Source organism: Petaurus breviceps, unplaced genomic scaffold (assembly GCF_028583685.1).
Source record: "Petaurus breviceps papuanus isolate PSGF00001 unplaced genomic scaffold, PetGlider_PUasm1.0 91133, whole genome shotgun sequence".
NCBI classification, from domain to species: domain Eukaryota; kingdom Metazoa; phylum Chordata; class Mammalia; order Diprotodontia; family Petauridae; genus Petaurus; species Petaurus breviceps.
In genome coordinates this window covers 30,202,018-30,222,449 of record NW_027187419.1, presented here as the reverse complement: position 1 = coordinate 30,222,449, position 20,432 = coordinate 30,202,018, and the positions used below count along the sequence as shown (strand labels likewise).

Sequence of the window (20,432 nt, the reverse complement as noted above, 5' to 3'; positions counted from 1 at the left end):
CTATCCTTCCGCCTTGGGAGTACGTCCTACGGCCTCCTCACCCTCCAAAAACTGCCCTGCCGCAGCGAGCAGGTGACTGGGCAACGGGGGCAAATCCAGGCTGCCTTTTACCGGGGGTGCAGGAGAAAGGGGTGGCGAGGTCAGTTCAGATTGAAGCCGACGGCTCTAAGCCTTCCACAGACGAGAACCGGCGGGAAAGACGAGAGGAGGCGGGGAAGTAGCAAATCACCTCATCCTCTTCCGATGCTTTCTGAGATCGCGCGAGAACGTCATGGAGTCTCCTGATCTCGTTGGCTGCTGTATAGGGAGCGTGGTTAGGTTCTTGGGAACGAGTCCCCGCCCCTTTAACGTGAGCCAATCCGGTCGACTTTGGAGAAGAGTTGGTGACAGGACCCGGAAGTGCGTGGAAGGTTGGGTTCGCTCTCCCCCTCTCCCCCGCACCCCCGGAGTCCCGTCTTCTGCGCTTAACGGACTTGCTTGTGGTGGAGACGTGGCTCAGTCCGCTCGCCCAACTAGACAAGATCGAGCCGAACAAGGACCCATCGGCTTTTCCTCCTTCTCTCTTCCTACCTGGGACCTTGGCAGAGCCACCCGTTTCTTGTTGGAGGACAGAGAGCCCCGACGCCGGCCTTGTGAGGTGACTGGCCCTCTCCTGAGGGCCTTGTCATGGCCTCCCCAAGTCTTGGGAATTCCGCCTCTCCAGGTCATCAACCCTCATTCCCTTCCTATCCCAGTGTCATAGGATTTAGAGTTGGAAGGGACCCTGTAGAGATCATCTAGCCCAACCCCTCCTCATTTTACAAATTAGGAAACTGAGGCTTAGAGAAGAAAAGGGACTTGGACTTGCCTGAGGCAGGTAGTCGGAGGCAGAACTGAGATTCTAACCCAGGCTTTGAAGCTGCTTGCAATCGTATGTTTGCCTCATTTTACCGAAATCCCAAACCAAACCTCTTTTTTTTAATTAATTTCAAAGCCACTAACTACCTCTCCCTCAAATTATTTTGAGGTACTGACGAATTAAAATACATTACACAAGAAGACACACTAGAGTTTATCCTTTTAAAAGAAAAAAAATCCACTCAGGTAAGCCTTAGGTGAGGGTTATGTAGCAGTTGACTCCTGACCTGCAAATTCCTAACTTTTGAAGAGGGGACGGTATAACAAACAAAATGTACATCACTCAGCCCAAAGGAAGAATATGAACCAAGGAGGTGGTAAGATACCTGGATAAAACTATGATTTTCTGTATATATGTTTTAAGTGTTTTTTGCTAAATGTGTAAAGAAAAGGAAAGAAGTGCATTAAGAATTTCCTTCTTTCATATTTACATTTGAGGCTTTGAGGAGAAAAGGGAGAATCCTGATATGGGTGGAAGACCAGAAGACTGATCTAGCAGTTCTGACCAGGTCTCAGAAACATGCCATTATACTTAGCTAAATGTACTTCAGTAGATCTGAGATTTCTGCAGTAGGTACTCCCTTCAGTAGTGCAAAGCAAAGTTCATCCATGCTTTTTCATCCTAGGTAAATTGCATCTGTATCCTCCAATAAATTCTCCATAGAGTATCTGCTAAATACACCAGAGGCCTTTTTTCTAGGTCTTTTAAGATTCAGTGGACACCAAAGTGTCATTCAGGCTGACTATTTTCCCTTCTTAGAACATAACTGGCCTACCTCATTATCTGCCTATACCTTTCTAGGTATGCCTTTTATGTTAGTTTTTATATGTTAGGTCAGCATAAGTAATATACTGTAGCCTATTTATTTCTACCATGCATCTCTGTTGCTTTTTTGAGTCATCTGCAATTTTGGTTTTTCAGAAAGTGTGGTTTTCATGACTTGCAACTATATATCTAATATAAATAACATGGATCTATGATCTCATCAGTTTATTCTTCCAACAATGTAAATTAGTTTATCCATACCTGCCTTTACTGCTATTCTTGTTCATGTTGCCCGTAACATCACCACAGAGGCATTCCACACCATGCTGAGAGTTTTCCTCATTTTTTCTTGATGGACAGGATTTCACTAGAAAACCAGGGCAGTCCAGCTGTGTTCGTTCACACAAAGAAGCCAGTCTTTTTTGCTCACACGTTACCTGGTAACATCTTTTACTCCATCTCTACAAAGTACCTTACTTGATACAAATTCACATCAGCTATGCACCTCTCTTGCCTTCTGTGCAATGTTCATTTTGAATTCTTTGCAAACTATAATTCTCCATGACTTATATCTATGCAACAATATGAGTAGAATATCTGATCTTAAAGGAGTGGGGGGGAGGCCAGGGGCCACGTTTGCTTCAGTTTCCTAAAAGCAGTCCAGCCCTCTTTTTGCTGTGTAGTTCTGAGCCCAGCTAGGTCTAGCCCAACACTTTGTTGCAGGTGAGCCTTTAAGGCTACATTTTATTCTAAATTCTTCACGATCAACAAACAGCAGGGTCTTGTTTTCTGTATCACCTTTTTAATCAGTTGTATAATTGAAGATGAAGTTTGCTATAGAAAATCATTTCATTTGTTCATTTGTCAGTTCTAGACATATGTACTGATGGACAAGTGCTAAAATTGTCCATTTAACTGCATATAATATGGGTTACTATATCCATACTTATCTACTTGGTTTTTCCTGTTTGGTTTACTAGGCCAAATTCCTTTAAGTGGTTACAGATCTATTTGTGTTAAAGATAAATTTCTGTGTCGGGGATGACTTAAAATCCAGATCATGAAAGGCACTAGGCAATTTCCTAAATGCTATCCAGCCTGTTCTTTTCCCCCTATTCAGTTCTGGACCATCTCACCATCAATCATCATGTATTTACTCTTGATCTAACTGCATGACTTGTCTATCCAGCTGTGTATCATAGTTTGAGCAATAGGTATGCTTTATCATTTTTTTCCTGAATAGATTGTTGAATTGAACTCTTTTAAATGTCATTTGAGTAAGGAGGTCATAAAATATTTTGGGTTGTGCTATCTTCAAGTGAGAGCATCAGCAAGATATACTGTCTAAGGCAATACCTCTTCATCTGGGCTTTGTCCATACCAGAGGCAAACAACTTTAGTTAGCATGTATCTCCTACTTTATACCTTAATAGATATTGATAGGGGAATTACTGAAAAAAATTACTACTGCACTGAAAAAAATTATTTCTGTAGTAGCATCTCAAGATGCTCTAATTAGATACCTTCTCCGATATTATTATATGCATGTGACACTTTGTTGCCAGAGAGCCTTTAAGGCTACATTTTATTCTAAGTCTTTCATAATCAACAAGGAGCAGGGTCTTGTGTTCTTTATCACCTTTCAGTCAGTTGTATAACTGAGGATGCAGCCTGCTGTAGAATATCATTTGTGGAAACCTGGCTATTCCCTTCTCCTATTTTGTACAATACCCTCTATATGTATGGAGAACGTTCTCATAAAGACTTTATAGAGCTGAGAAAGCAGAGTGGGTTGGTAAAAACTATTACAGCTGATATTTACACAATACTTAAAGATTTTCAAAGCGAGTTATGTCCCATCTCAGAGCCTCACAGCCCCTCACAGTAGTAGAGGTATTATTATCACTCCCACTTTACAAATGAAGAAACAAGCTCACCAACCTTATGTTAATTACCCTTATTCACACACTATGTATCTGAGATGAGACTGAAACAGATCTCTTCAAGATCAGTGATATTTCTACTATACCGTAGAACGTATACTTCAGTGCTCAGCACAGTCTGTGCCTGCCAATTGCAGGCTCTTAATAAAAGCTAGCAGACTGACTACTTTTGTTTTTTAGTCACATATTTTTGTTGATTTGGTCTAACCTAACTGTTCTGCTTAACTTCATTTTCATAAGTGCCATATTTGCTTTCTTATAGAGCATATCAGGGAAAGAACTGTTATAAGTTTAAAAGTGTGGTTACACTCTCAGAAGATGAAAAGGGAACAATTAGAAATACTGCCAGATTTGTTTTTCTGTTATTCTTGCAGTTTTATTTATAAATGTTCATGAAATGATATGGCTTATTTTCATGCAGTAATTTCTTACCAAGCTTTCTGAAGACTCATTTTTCCTACTGCTCCCCATTTTCTGAGGCACTATTATTTTTAATCTTCCACTGTTCTCTATAATATTTTGTATATGGGTTTATATAGTAAATTATTTCTGCTTTTTGCTACCCTGAACTTCTCCTTGTCTAGGAAATTATTTACTGGCATAGGCAATTTCTGGGTTCTTTTGGACTCTTCTTTATAGGGATTGCCTTTTTGTAGTTAAACTTCTGTTGGAAGTAACAAACTGCAACAATATCTTCTTTTTCTTTACTACTTTACAAGCAGTTTATATCATGGAGTAGTTGTAATTGTCATCAGTGTGCTCTTCTCATCTCTACTCTAGTTATATGTTGATTTAACTAGCTGAACTTCTTAAATAGTAAATCTCAGTTTTTGTGATGTTGTACAGTAACTTGCCATGTCCAGCTCCAAGGATCAGTATATAAAATGACTTGGTTTAGAAGGTCTTACAGAGTTCTTTGTAGAGTTTCTCTCTCTTTGTCTTCTGAAACATATGATAATTTATAGGCTGAGTTATCTCCATAGTTGTCTTTTTGTTTATGTTCACTGTGAGCAAGATATCAGTGTTCCATGAAATGATGTTTCTTTTTTCATGTGATAAAAGCAATTTTACCATTTCTTTTATTCTCTAAGCAAAATGTAGAATGTCTTTGTATCTTCTAGTTTCATTCACTCATATATAATGTCCATATTCATATAGTTCAATTCTTCCAGTAATAGATTCACTTGTTAGATTACTATCTGCTCTGGTTGTGGTAAAAAGGATTCTCTAAAACTCCAGGAAATAGCTTAGCTTTTGTTTGCATATGGATTATATTATAATTTCTCTTTGTTTAATTTATACAAATACCTAGTTGCCAAATTCTTCCACCACAGCTACCAACCACCTGATATAGTTGCATGAGTGAGGTAGTCAAACTCAGGGAAACATAGGGTGATGTGTAACATAAGATGCACAAATTAAGAGACATCTTCACTCCAAATGTTCCTATGGACCATTAGTGCCTGATCTGCCTTCTGAGCATGTATTGCTTTGATCAGCCACAGTTGGATGCACTGTACCTTGACCCCAACATAATGATGTCATTTTGGTCCTCTTTAAGAAGGAAGAATAACAACCAACCTAGATAAAAGTAATAAAAAATTAAAAATAAATAATAAAAGTAACAGCTATGATCAAAATGATGGTGATTGCCATTCATGGTGGCCATAAGACACAGCATAGTATTATGGAAATAGGCTTGAAGTAAGAAAACTTTAATTCAGGCCCCAGGTCCAGTATGATCTATGTGGCTGTAGACTAGTCACTTAGCCTCTCTGAGCTTCAGTTTCCTCATCTATAAAATGAAAATAATGTACTATCTACATTATATAGTTATTGTAGGAAATGTGTTTTGTAAACCTTAAATCACCTTATAAATGTGAGCTGCTATTATAAAAGACAGGTAGTATAGGGTCCAGTGGTGTTTATATTACCTTAAAATTTCACTATTCATGTTCCTATTGTACTTGGTATATCACTTTTACAATGGTCACAATTTTTCATTCTTAGTATATATCAAAACTTATCAGAATAGCTTTAAAATACTATATTGATATTGACTATGTATTAGAAAAATTCTACCATACTGGAGTTGAATCAGTAATCATCACATGTAAGGTAATTGAAATGTTATTATCTAATTATGGAGAGAATGTTATGGGGCAGCTAGGTGGTGCAGTGAACAGAGCACCAGCCCTGGAGTCAGGAAGACCTGAGTTCAAATACGAGCTCAGACACTTGACACACTTACTAGCTGTGTGACCTTGGGCAAGTCACTTAACCCCAATTGCCCTGCCTTCCCCCCTCCAAAAAAATATTATCCAAGGAATTTTTATCCAGTACTTTGCTAATGTTCATACTTGTGTGACACTTGTGTTCAACAGTGACTCCGTTGTCCTTTACTAATAATTTTTGCACCTATGTTGTCAGGTTCTAATGATGAGTAAAATAGAGACGACACAGTTCATCATAGAAAGAAAGAAATAGGCCCAAGCACTGGATGTTCAGAGAGACTGACAATAGAAATGGAAAATATTAAGAATGAAAAAGAAAAATCAGATGATGATGGAAAATCTGACCCAGAGAAGACACTAGACTTTTCTGAATACTTTAACCAACTGGAATTGTTGGAAACTCATAGACACCTAATTCCCCTTGGAACTCAGAGCCTCTGGGTTGATGATACTGATGATGAAGAAGAGCAGGATGAAGAAACTGAGGAGTGGTATCAAATGCAAGAACAAAAAATGGAAAAAGAGCCAAGCAAATTGCTTCTTTGGGCTGCTGAAAAAAATCGGGTAAGAAAAAAATTTCTATTTTTTCATTCACTTCAAATTTCTATCTATAAAGATATATGAAACCATCTGCATTTTTCTGTCAAGACTATAGTTCAAGATACTAATAGCATCTTGAAAACATTACCAAATAGTGCTTACTATATATACAACCAAAGTATTATTCTCTATGTAGGCATCCAATAATGCAGTAAATTGACTAGAATATGTATATGGTAGATAAATTAATCTCTTCTACCTCTACTAGAATCCTATCCTAGTCCTTCATCACATGAAGCTCTAGAAAATAGGTCCTAGGGTGGCTAGATGGCACAGTGAATAGAGCACCAGCCCTTGAGTCAGGAGGACCTGAGTTCAAATCCAGCCTCCTTAACACTTAACACTTACTTGCCATGTGACCTTGGGCAAGTCACTTAACCACAATTGCCCTGCCTTCCCCCTCCAAAAATTAAAAAAAAAAAATAGGTCCTAAAGCTAAAAAGTCTTCAGTTAAACCTAGCAACATACCCCCATCTGAGGACCAACATAGAGGGGGAAGTTTGTCATTAGAAGATTGGCTAAAATGTAATGAATTTTTTAGCCACAGAACTCATGAAACCATCTATTATGAGGCTTTCAATCTGTGGTTTATCCACACCAGTGAAATTATAGATTTCAGATATTGAAATAAGGTAGCTGAGTGGTCTGTCTTTTTAAAAAAACAGGTTATCAGTCTGCCAAAGCTCCTTATCTTTCCATTAAAATAAAAGCTTCCTGAAATCAGGATCCACATCATTATATATACAGTACATAATATTATAGAATGAATCAAATCTCCACTGAGTGGCCTGACTGAAATGATATTGTTTATTTGGCTACATTTGTTCTTCAGTTTCCCATTAGGCAACAATTTAATGTGATTTCTGATATATATATATATATATATATACACATTTTTTTTTTGCACACTACTTAGTGTAATTTTGTAAGGACCTCATTCCCTTGTCAAGATTTGTATTCCCCAAAAATAATTTTATCCTATGTGTACAGTGGCCCTGAAGTAGTATGTTGTCTATTTAATCCTTTCATCACTAGAATGTAATCTCTTTGAAAGTATAGACATTTTTGCCTCTTAGCACAGTGCCTGGTACATGTAAGCACATCGTAAGTGATGGTTGATTGATGCTCATAGGATCTTGGAGCTGAAAAAGACTTCAGAGATCATATAGGATTAATTAAACAATGGATGAGGAGAATCAGTTCCAAATAGATGAAGTAACTTGTCCAAGGTCCAGGTTTCTTATCCATATTACCTACCTTTTTAGTTCCTCCCTCACATTAAATAATCCAGAAATGTAGAAAGAATTTATTTTGAACACCTAAGCATTTTGCTTCTTAACAAAGAACAAATCTTAATCATCTACCACAAAATAAGATTAGGTAATTTTTCAAAAAGTCTAATTTTACAAGTAGCTACTTCCTCCTTTAAAGAAGTAATCCTGTCTGCAGCTATAGTATTCCATCACTCATAAATCACTCCCAAACAAAATTACCAGAAGAATATGGACCTTTATTCTTTATTTCAAGGAAAAGTTTGGGGTCATTAAAAGACTTACGTAATTCCCTGAATCTATTCAAGTCTGATGTCCTCTTTCTGTTTGATTCTGGGACAAATTCATTATTTATTTGCAAAGTCTGTCCAAGACCTATATAATGATAGATGAGCTCAATGAATTATCCATCCTATGTGTGGTGAACATGAAAGGCTGTAATACATTATATTAAATGGTAAAAGTGGTATAAAAGGTCTTATCAAAAAATGGGATGACCAGATAAAAGATAGGCTGTTCACATAGAAAAGACAAGGAAAGGGCAGCCAGGTAGCACAGCGAGTAAGAGCACCGGCTCCAGTGTTGAGAAGATCTGGAGATCGAATCCCGGGCTCAGACACTTAGCACCCACCCAGAAACACCCGGCCATGTAACCTTGAGCAAGTTACTTAACCCCAATTGCTTAGGGGCAGCCAGGTGGCTCAGCGTGTAAGAACACCGGCTCCAGTGTCGGGATGACCTGGATCAAATCCGGGCTCAGATACTCAGTACCACACCCAGAAATAATAACTGGCCGTGTAACCTTGAGCAAGTTACTTAACCCCAATTGCTTTAAAAAAAAAAAACACAAGGAAAAATCAGTGGATAGCTTACTTGCTCCATTGGTTTCCACAGGATATCAAGAGAATGCATTGAACATCCACTTTGCAGAAGGGTGTAAATTTATAGGTCAATTTTTTTTTTAATTCCTCAATACAAATGGTCATGAATGGGCTGCAGTCTCCATTTTTCGAGGGAGTTATCCACATTGATGAGATCATAGAACCATTGTAAAACTGTATCATTTCCTCAATTAAACTAAATCATAGCCCATCTATGGCTTAATAGATTATCTTCATGAACTACTTGGACCAAAAAAATGTCTTGTTTTTGTCAGTGTTCTGCTGATGGGATTCTTAACTAGGCTGATTCTTGGAAAAGAAATGTCATTGAATCTGTAGTTGAAGTTTTTGCATCTAGGTAGAATCTGCCAGAGATAGTGTCCTGCTGTAACACTATTAAAGAACCTAGAAGGGCAGCTAGGTGGCACAGTGAATAGAGCACTGGCCCTGGAGTCAGGAGGACCTGAGTTCAAATGTGACCTCAGACACTTCACACTTACTAGCCGTGTGACCTTGGGCAAGTCACTTAACCCCAATTGCCCTGCCTTCCCCACTCCAAAAAGAAAAAAAAAAACTTAGGGTCACTTCTGCAAGGTCAGATATTAGACTTAAGACTTTAGAGAAGGAAGATTGAATATATTATTTTTAAATTTTAGTAGTAGAATATAATATTGTTCAATAAAATTTTTTCTACTTTCAGAATTCTCCCTTAACCTTTTCAATTGTTTTTCTTCTATTCAATGGGAATTTAACCTATCTTCTTTCAGTAAATTCCAGATTTATATCTTTCACCTTTCTTTGCCTCTTGCCCTCATGCATCTTTGGCTCATTGTTATTTTAAACAAAACATAGTAAAGACAAAACTGTTATTTCTCATCTCCATTTCCCTTTCTCAACAATATAAAACTGAGTCTTTTTATCTTTTTTATTCTCTGTTCCATCACATTTCAAAAATTCTTCCTTGTTTTTTAATTCCTAATACAACTCTACTTCAGTACAAATCAAAAGGTAGATCTCAGATTGGGGGTAGGGGTGAGAATGAAACCTGTAAATTAATAAAATCTTCAACCCTTTCATTATTTCTGTTGCTTTTCTGTTCATTCATTCTAATTTAACCTTTGGGGTATGATGGTCCTGTAAATTTAATTTAGCATTCAGTTATGTATTGACCAAGATGTCTCTTAAGTCACTATTTACAATGAAGAAAATAGTCTTTCATTTAGTCTAGTTTTATCCTACATTAGGGGTGGATTGCTATAAAGAAACATTTTTACTCTTCTTCCACTCCTTCACAAATGTTAGAGAAATTTTTTCCATTTCCTATACATGTAGAACTATTAGACTTCATACCACTTATTTTCTGCTCTCTACATATTTCATTTGCCAAACCTCTTTTAGATCCCTTTTCATAGGATCAAAGCAGTTAAATAATGTAGCTGTACCTGAGCAAGAACTCCTGCAAAGTGTCCCTTACTAGTAGGATATTGGAGAACATATTACTTAAAGGATAGTTTTTGAGAATTTAGAAAGAAAAGTGATATTTATCTTGCATCATACCTATTTATATACATGTCATATTCCCTCGAAATGGATTGTAAGCTGCTTGAGAACAAGAACTGTGCTGTTTTTTCTTTTTTGCTTTTTTTTTTGGAGGGCAGTTGGGGTTGACTTGCCCGAGGTCACACAGCTAGTTTTTGTGTTAAGTGTCTGAGGCTGGATTTGAACTCAGGTCCTCCTGACTCCAGGGCCAGTGCTCTATTCACTGCGCCATCTAGCCGCCCTTGTGCTGTTTTTTCATAAGCACATAGTTGTAGATGCTTAGTACGTGTTTTTTTAAATGAAAAAGAGAAAGAAAAATTGATGGCTAAAAGCCAGCATACTTTATCAAGAACAGTTCATGCCACACTAATTTTCTTTTTTGACATTTATTAGATTGATAAATCAAGGGAATTGTGTAAATATAATTAGAAGATTCAAAGTATTTGTTCTTATTTGGAAAACTATGGACTAGATAAAAATATAGTTAGATTAATTAAAAACTGGCTAAATGTCAGACCCCAGGGACTTAGTCATTGATGAATTCTTGCCACCTTAAAAGAGTATACTAAGGGAGTATACTAGGAATTGGCAATTGGCCCATACTGTTCCCCATTTTTATTACTGATTTGGTTGAAGGTATAGATAGCATAAGTTTCTCATTTTCATTTAATAGAAGAAAAATGGGTAGCTGGCAAAGTAAGAGTTTTCTTGGAGGCAGCTCTTCCACTCCCACACTAAAAACACAATGGAAAAGCTCAAAAAGTTGGAAAACCTTCCAATGACAAGAAGATAAGAAAAAGTACCCAACAAAAGGTAATTCTTACAAAAAAAAAACTGAAATTACCAGCTCACTACCATATTCCTTCAAGTACTCTCTCCCCTACTCCAATCACCAGCAAGAATAAAGTAACCCTGTAAACCATGTGGCTGTTAGAATTTTAAGCACCTGACTTTTGGAGTAAACCTATGTCAGTGTCACAATAGGAACTCTGTGACTAGAAGTTGAGGTCTGTGAAACAGACAAGCCTTAAGACCAAGAAGAAGAAAAGGGGATGACTATGAAACAGTAAGGAGCCTACAGGACAAGAAAATGGTGGAAGATGCAAACAAGGAACATCCCTCTAATTAAAAGGAATTAATTTAACCCAAGAGGAAACAGAAGGAGCAAAAGCAAAATTAAGAAACCCAATTGCAAGGCTTCTCAAAGCACCCCTCACAGGACTGCTTTGGGGGGACCTTCCCCCCAAACCCTTCACAAGCCAACAAAGACATATCTGGGATCTGAAGAAAGCCAGCTGCAGAAAGAGCAGAGGAACACAGATCAGAGAATGTTGTAAACTTAGATAAGAGACCCTCCTGTTCTCCAAGTACTGTTCTCTATTACAGACTGGAGTCTTCCAGCATCAGTATTCCAGTAGCCAGTCTCATCCTTTGCAGGAAATACACCACATTCAACTCTGAAAATCTGAGAGAAGGAATAGATAGTAAGGAGGGATTGAGAGGAGGCACAACAGTACAGGACCATGTAAAAGAAAAAAGTTGACAAAAAGGATATTTTTAGCAAGAACACCACAGAAAAATCACCAGAATGATTAAGACAAACAAAAACTAAGGAGTACAAATGGATTCAAAAAAAAGATTGAATTCAGTGGAAATTAAGATAACATTAAAGCAACTAACTCCAAAAACTTCTAGAATGGTTTAAAGGAACAATTAAAGAATTAAAACAAAATAGATTTGAGGACAGAAATTGGAGATCTTAAGGAACAAAACATCAAGCTTAAACAGCTTCTACTTCCATGTTCAGAAACTCTGAAATTCCTTTATCTAATCATAATCTGTTGTTATTCTACCAATCTCTCTATTTTGAAACTTTTTTTTCTTTTGTCTTTTTTTTTTTTTGCTCTTTGGAGAGGAGAAAGCAGGGCAGTTGGGGTTAAGTGACTTGCCCAAGGTCACACTTAGTAAGTGTTAAGTGTCTGAGGCCGAATTTGAATTCAGGTCCTCTTAACTCCAGGGCCGGTGCTCTATTCACTGTGCCACATAGCTGCCCCTATCTTGAAACTCTTAACCCAGTTCTTAGTCTTTAGTGACCTCCAATCCCTCTACCCCTCAGTTTAATAGGCCATGACCCCTACATTGGCTATATTCTTTTACCTTCCACATCTTGACCCCATGGTGAGCCAGTCAGTCACTCATTAGCACCTATTTTCAGCACTTTTTAAGAGCTGCATTTCTTGAGCACCCTTCTATGTACTAGGTACCAAGCTAAGCACTGGAGATCCAAAGAAAGGCAAAAACCAGTCCTTGCTCCCACCAAGTTCACAGTCCAACAGCAGAGACACTAAGCTAACAACTGTGTGCAAACAAGACATGTACAAAATAAGCTGGGATTAGTCTTAGAAAGAAAGCACTAAAATGAGAAAGACTGCCAAAGGTTTCTTGCAGAAGGTATGACTTTAGTTATCTAGATATTTTAAAGAAGCTACATAGGACAGTAATCAGAGATAAGGAGAGAGTGCCACTGAACAAAGCAATAGAAAAACAGCTGACTAGTTCCAGTACAGATTTATGTTATATAATCTCAACTGGGTCTCAATATACCTCCTTAATCTATACCTCCCTAATTCATTCACGGTCCCAATCACCATGCCAGCTATTCCAAACCTTTTTACTCTTCCTCAAGTCTCCTATGGCACTCCTTCCAAACCTCTGAGCTTAGAACCTTGAATCATATTTTCCTCTCTTCCTCTATACTCAGAAAATGTTCACTTGATCCATTTATTCCCTCTTGCTATTATTCATATATCTTCCTTTTGTGGTTAAACTCCTTGAGAAGGCAACCTGCAATTGGTGTTTTCATTGCCTTTCCTCTCACTCTGTTCTTAACTCTCTACGGTCTGGCCTCCAACTTCATTATTCAGCTAAAATAACTCCAAAGTTATCAATGATCTCTTAGCTGACAAATGTAGTAGCCTTTTCTTAATCTTTATAACTTCTTGACATCTCTTCAACCTTTGACACTGTCAGTCAACCTATTCTCAATATGCTCTTCTCTCTACGTTTTCCTGACACTTTATTCTTATCCTTATCCTACCTCTCTGACTACTCCTCAGACCCTTTGGCTAGATCTTCAAGCTATACGTACTAACCCTGGGTATTTCACAAGGCTCTTTCATGGGCCCCCTTTTCCCACTCTACTGTTTCACTTAATGATCTCATAAACTCCAATAGATTCAATTATCATCTATGATTCCCAAATCTGTTTATCCAGCCTAACCTCTGCTGTCCTTCAGTTTCACCTATCCACCTGCTTCTTAGATACCTCAAATTAGGCATCCTATAAACATCTTAAACCCAAAAATCCAAAAGTAGACTCATTATCTCTTCCCCTCCCTACAAAATAACTACTCCCCTTACTAACTAACCTATTACTGTCAAAAGTATCACCATTCTCCCAGTCACCTGAACTCTCAACCTAGATGCCATCTTCATCTCACTCCTCTCTTTCATTTCTCCATATCCAAGTTGATGTTCAGTCTTGTCGATTCTATCTCAACATCTTCCATATTAGCTCCCTTCTGTCTTCTGAAATTTCCACCACCCTCATGCAGACCCTCATGACCTCATATCTGGTCAGTTGCAATAGCCTGCTAATTGGTCTCCTTTGTTTCAAATCTCTTCCCATTCTAGTTCATCCTTAGCTCAGCTATCTAATTGATCTTAAAATGCAAGTCTGACCATGTCACCCTCTCAATCCCCAATTTCTCCCTTTAATAAATTACATATGGCATTTTAAAGCCCTTCAAAAGCAAGCCTATTTCATACTTTTCCAGTCAGTTCATTATGCCACTCAGATCCAATGTGACGTTGGCCTCCTTGCTATTCCTCACAACACTTTCCCAACTCAATGCATTTTAACTGATTATCTCATCCCTGGAATTTTTTTCCTGCTCATCTCTGTCTTCTGGCTTCCTATAGATTCTATGGTCTACTTGACTTCTTAGTGTTTCAGGCAACCCATTAAGAAGACAGTAAATATAAAAGGAAGCACAGACTTATTAACACCTGTAACCCTAAATGTGAATGAATTCAGTTCTCCAATTTGAAAAGAGAGGGGAGGACAGAGTGGAGGGGAAATTGGTAAGAAAACAGTATCCTGTAGTTTGTTGCATATGGGTACGTACCAAGTAAAAATAAGGGGGTGGAACAAAATGTTTTATGCTTCAGGAAATTCTAAAAATATGAGTTACAATCAAAACCGCAGGTAACAATGAAAATTGATAAAAGTCAAGGGAGACCACTGTATACTTAAAGGTGCCATAGTCAATCAAAAATAATTAAATTAAATGTGTATGTGCCAAATGGTGTAGTAGTTAAGGTCTTAATAGAAAATCCAGGCAAATTACAATATGGCAGTTATACTGGAATAATAGTAAGATGTTTTAAAATTCCTTTCTCAGAGCAGGTAAACAGTTAGGAAAACATAGGCCTGAATGAATTTTTTGACTGACCTGTGGCAAATTCTGAGTTGGGGAGCGAGGGACGTTAAAGAATAAATCTCTCAAAATCCCAAAGTACCTTTATAAAAACTGATCATGTGCAGTGAACATGAAGAATTCACAAATATAAATGGGTAGGCATGGTAAACACACCCTTAATAGACCATAATATAATAAAATAAATATTTTTTAAAAAGAAAATATAAGAAATACATACAGATTTAAGTGGAAGTTAAATAATGATATCCTGTGTAAAGAGTGGCTCAAAGAAAAATCATGGAAACAAATAGCCATGTTAAAGATAATGGTAACAATGAAACAGTAGCCTCAATCTTTTTAGAAGCGGCTAAGGTAATCTTCAGAAGAACAGATATAGATATATAGATATGTTGACAATAGAAAAAGGATCAGAGAACTAAATATGCAATTACAAATTCTAGGAAATAAATTAGCAAACCTAAAGTACAAAGGAAGAAATCTTAGAAGAGAAATGAAAAAAACCTGAATTATACCTGTGAAACTGATAAAAACTAGTTTTTATTTAGAGTTACATGCCTAATAAACCATTATCCATGCTAATCAAGAAAGACAAAGGAAAATCAAGTTAACTATGCTAAAAATTTACAGCAGAGAGAATAAAAGAATTCCGAGTCTTATGACAATTATATTCCACCAAACAGAATTAAAATTGATGAGTAGCTACAAAAACAAATTTTTAAAAAAGGAAGAGAAGTGCTGACCCAATCTTAGCAGAAGAAATTGAACAAGCTATAAATGAGTTACCAAAGGGAAAAATCTCTAGACCAGATGAACTTTCAAATGAATTCTATCAGTAATCTAAAAAGCAATCAATTCCACTATTACATAAACTTTGCAAAAATATTAAATGATAGGATCTTACCAAATTCCTTCTGTGATACAAATATGAGTTTGATAATCTAAACAAGGGAAGGAAAACTCAGAAAAAGAAAACTAGACCACTATCCCCAATGAATATCATTACTAACATTTTAATTAAAATATGAGCAAAGGGGAGGTAGGTGGCGCAGTGAATAGAGCACTGACCCTAGAGTCAGGAGGACCTGAATTCAAATCCAGCCTCAGACACTTAACATTTACTAGCCATGTGACCTTAGGCAAGTTACTTAACCCCAATTGCCCTGTCTTCCCCCTGCAAAAAAAAAAAAAAGCCCTCTAAAAATAAAATAAAATATGAGCAAAGTTGACCAGGTTAGACTTATACCAGGAATGCAGGATTGGTTCAGTTATAATTAGGAAGATTATAAACACAATAGGTTGTTGTTAACAAGAACAACAAAAATGACTGTTAGCAGAGAGATATGAAAAAGCAAGATAGTCATTTGTGAAAAATACTAACAATCATTGGAATAAATGAACTTTAATATCGCAAATAGTATTTACAATCAAGAGTTTAAATTACACATAAAAGAGATAAACGATAGTTTTTTCATTAAGTTCAAGGGTAACCATAAGAGACTATAGAAAGAAAATGAGGAAATACGCATGAACAAAAAAAGAAAATTATTCCTTTTCCAGATCATATCATGGCATGCTTAGAGAAATCTAGGGTCAACTAAAAATTAATTGAAACAAAGAATAAATTCATCAAGGTAGTAAAATGTAAAACAAGCATATACAAATCATCAGCCTTTCATTTTATTTCCAGCAAAACCCAGGATAAACAGAAAAATCCATTCAAAATGATTACAGAAGGTATAAAATATCTGAAAATCTACCTACTCAGGCAAAATAATGATAGGAATACAACTATAAAACATTACACAAAAATTAAAAAGAGACCTGAACAATTTAAGAGATTTTAATTGCTTGTAGGTGGGATAGAAAATACAATAAAATTGACAGTACTATGTTCATTTCTTTAATGTCATTCTGAATTACCAAGGGATTGCATTGTAGTACTAGAAAAATAATAACAAAGAAAAAGTGAAGAAGCTCAAAGCAAATGATGTAAAGAGATAAAAAGGATGTGAAACTACCAGTACCAAATCTCAAACTATACTACAAAAATGATAATCAAGATACTTGGTATTAATTTTAAAATATAGATGTTAATAACTGGAACAGATAATGTATACAAGATCCTGAAGCAAATGAACATGGTAGCATGGTTTCTGATAAACTCAAAGACCTCCAACTTCCTTGACAAGGATATTTGAAATTTGAATATTCAATATTCAAATATTCGCTATTTGAAAAGAAATACTGGGAAAAAATTTTTTTTAAAACAGTCTGGCAGAAATTTTATTTAGAACATCTTAATATACCAAGATAAGTTTCAAACATATCAATAACCTTGAGAAGCCAAGTCACTTTGTAAATTAAAGGATGAGGAAGGAATTATAACTATTATACCTGCTAATAAAGGAAGAGTTTGTGACCAAGCAAACAGTCAAGAGGATCACAGGAGACAAAATGGACATTTCTGATTGCATAATGTTGAAGATTTTATGCACAAAAAATTAATGCAGTTAAAATTAAAAGGGAAACTGTTGATTGGGGGAAAACTTTACAAGTTTCTCTGACAAAGGTCTATACCAGGGGTGGAGAACATGCAACCTTGAGGCCACATGCAACCCTGTAGGCACTAAAGTGTGGCCCTTTGACTGAATCCATACTTGAAGTTGGATTCAGTCAAACTTGAAGCTTGGATTCAGTCAAAGAGCCACACTTGAGGACCTGGAGGGTCATACATAGCCCACCCCTGATCTATACCCAAAATATAAGGAGCTAATTCACATATATAAATACAAGCCATTCCCCAATAGTTAAATGAATATGAACAGGTAATTCTGAAAGGAATAAATCCAAGCTATTGATGGCCAAATGAACAAATGCTCCAGTTCACTAATAATATGAGAAATGCAAATTAAAACAACTTTGAGATTTAGCCTCATTCTTCAGATTACCAAAGATGACAAAAAGGAAAATGATTTTGTTGGAAAGCCTTTGGAAAAACAGGAACACAAATGCATGGCTGATTAAGCTATGAACTGGTCTAGCTATTCTGGAAAATAATTTGAAACTTTGCACAAAAACAAAATCAATGAACAGAATGCCCTTTGAACCAGCAATACCATGGCTAAACCCATACCCCCAAAGAGATCAGAGAATGACGAAAGGGAGCCATATGTACAAAAATATTTATGGCATCTCTTTTTGTTGAGATAGAAAACTAGAAACTAGGAAGGAGGTAGGAAGAAATGCCTATCAGGTGGTGGCTGAAGAAATTGTGTTATATGAATGTAATGGAATACAATTAATTCCTGCTATGAAAATTATTCTCAAAAAGGGAGACAAAAGGCAGTCTACCAAAAACCTCTTCATGAGGACCTGATAGCCTTACACAGGTGTGAAACAATACAAAGAGGACTAATGAACACACTAATAAATATTTATACAAAAAAATTTAAATAAAGTCCTTGGTCATACTTTATTATGATCTGATAGAATTCATAACAAAGATTCAAAGATAGTTCAACATTAGGAAAACCTTTGTCATATCAAGTCAAGTCAACAACAATAAGCATTAAGTACCTACTATATATAATCAAGAACTGTACTAAGCATTGGAGATACAAAGAAAGCTCCTCCCACCCACCCCCCCCAAAAAAAATCCATATTCTCAAGAAACTCAGAGTCTAATGGGGAAGACATTGCCAACAGCTACAAAAAAGATATGTATATACAAGATAAATTGGAAATAATCTCAGAAGGAAGGCAGTAAGATTAAGGACTAAAAAAAAGTTTGTTACAAAAGTGTGAATTTAGCTGAGACTTCAAGGAAGTTCTGAGATGGAGATGAATAGGGAGAGAGTTCCAGAATTGGAAAAAAACAAGTAAAATGTCTAGATTCCAGAAATGGAGTATCTCATGGGAGGAACAAAAAAGAGGCCAGTGTCCCTAGATCACAGAGTACATGGGGGAAAGAAGAGAAATGTAAGAATATAGCAAAAACCACATGATTATTTCAATATATGCAGAAACAACCATTGTCGAGATACAACATTCATGGAAGGGCCCTTTAATATGAACAATAGCATGCATTTAAAGCAAAGAGCTAGCTGTAAGCAATGAAGAAACATTAGACATTTTCCCAGTACACTCTGTCCTCATTATCTGACACAATTCTAGAACACAACTAAAGGTATAAATATTAGCAAGGAGGAGACAAAATTATCCCTATTTTCAACTGACATGCTGGCATATTTAAGAAACTTCAGGGAATTCATGGGGAAACTGACCAAGATGAATATAAACAGCAGCAAGACTTTGGTTCAAATCCACAAAATTCATTAGCAGTTCCAAGAAAAACCAGGGGGAAAAAAAAGAGAAATTCCCTTTAAAAATAACTACAAAATGCATAAAATAACTCAGTTTATCTACCAACACACATTAAGATTTATTTAAATACAATTATAAAGCACTCTTGACAAAAGTAAAAGGAACCATATTTGGAGAGAAATTAACTGCTGATGGTTGGGTCATGACACTTTTATAAACTTAATTAATTTGGGGCAAAGGGAACAAGCATTTATTAAGTACCTACTATGTGCCAGGCACTGTGCTAAGTGCTTTATAAATATCTTATTTGATCCTCTCAACCCTGAGGTACATATTACCTATCTTACAATTGAGGAAACTGAGACAGATAAAGGTTAAGTGACTTGCCCTAGGTCACACAGCTAATAAGTATATAAGACCAAATTTGAACTTGGGAATTTCTAACTTTAGATATAGCATTCTATCCACTGCACCACCTAGCAAAAGATTTTGTGCTATACCAATTAAATTGGTGAAGGTATATTTTTTGGAACTAGAGAAAAATAACAATAATTCATTTGGAAGAACAAAAGACCTAGAATGTCAAGAGAAACTAAGATAAAGTATGAATGAAGAGAATGTAGTATTACCAGACCTCAACCTATATTATAAATCAGTGATCATCAAAACTATTTGGTACTAGTTGAAAAACAGAAAAGTCAGTCAGTGAAGATTAGACAAGCAAGAAACAGAAACAATCAGAAACTGTACCCTGGTATCTTATAAATACCAAAATGCAAATTACTTGAGGAAGAACTTTTTTGACAACTGCTGGAAAAACTAGAAAGTAATTAGGTAAAAGTTAATTTTAGATAAGCATCTTATACTAGATATCACAAGCTCAAAATGGCTATTTAATCTGGGTATTAAATAGTCATGCCATAAAAAAAAAAATTGGTAACAAGAACATGTAACTTTTTTTTTTGCCTTTTTTGGAGGGCAGTTGGGGGTAACTTGCCCAAGGTTGCATGTCTAGTTTTTTTGTGTGGGTGTTAAGTGTCTGAGGCCAGAACCGAACTCGGGTCCTCCTGACTCCAGGGCCGGGACTTTACTCACTGTACCACCTAGCCACCCCAAGAACATGTAACTTTCATAGATTTGATTAAGAGAAGAAATCTTAACAAGGTACAGAATTCTTAATTCTTAACAGAGTACAGAAAAGATCATAAGAGACAAATTGAAATACATAAAATTTATAAGGTTTTGTATAAGTAAAAGCAGTGGAGCCATAATTAGAAAAGAAACCAGGGGGGAGAGATAGGAATACCTGCACCAGTTATCACTAATAAAGTCTGGTAAACAAAATATGGGTATGTATATAAACATATAACATGAAGCGTATAATGGGCATACCTGACTCAAGCGGTGCCCTCTGTTAATTTAGATTTTACAGTGTCCCTTTTAGAACATTCAGTAGTTAACAAAAGGAATTTTACT

The 20,432-nt window shown here is 36.4% G+C and overlaps 2 protein-coding genes across 8 annotated transcripts in view; one reads left to right on the top strand and one right to left on the bottom strand.

The window, feature by feature from the left end:
- MRE11 (MRE11 homolog, double strand break repair nuclease) overlaps positions 1–248 on the bottom strand; it is a 78,486-nt gene extending 78,238 nt beyond the window's left edge. Inside the window, exon 1 of one of the 4 annotated variants that reach the window (XM_069080053.1) lies at positions 112–248. The gene's annotated coding sequence lies outside the window, so the exon portion shown is untranslated. Of the gene's footprint in view, positions 1–41 lie in introns of all 4 variants that reach the window. The other 3 variants (XM_069080056.1, XM_069080052.1, XM_069080054.1) reach the window with 3 other exon arrangements.
- Positions 249–271: 23 nt separating this feature from the next.
- Positions 272–20,432, top strand: part of ANKRD49 (ankyrin repeat domain 49) — a 23,938-nt gene continuing 3,777 nt past the window's right edge. The window contains exons 1-2 of one of the 4 annotated variants that reach the window (XM_069080061.1): positions 373–703; positions 6,037–6,404. In XM_069080061.1, the coding sequence (XP_068936162.1) occupies positions 6,132–6,404 (273 nt within the window). In that variant the 5' untranslated portion in view covers positions 373–703; positions 6,037–6,131. Of the gene's footprint in view, positions 1,215–6,036; positions 6,405–20,432 lie in introns of all 4 variants that reach the window. The other 3 variants (XM_069080060.1, XM_069080059.1, XM_069080058.1) reach the window with 3 other exon arrangements.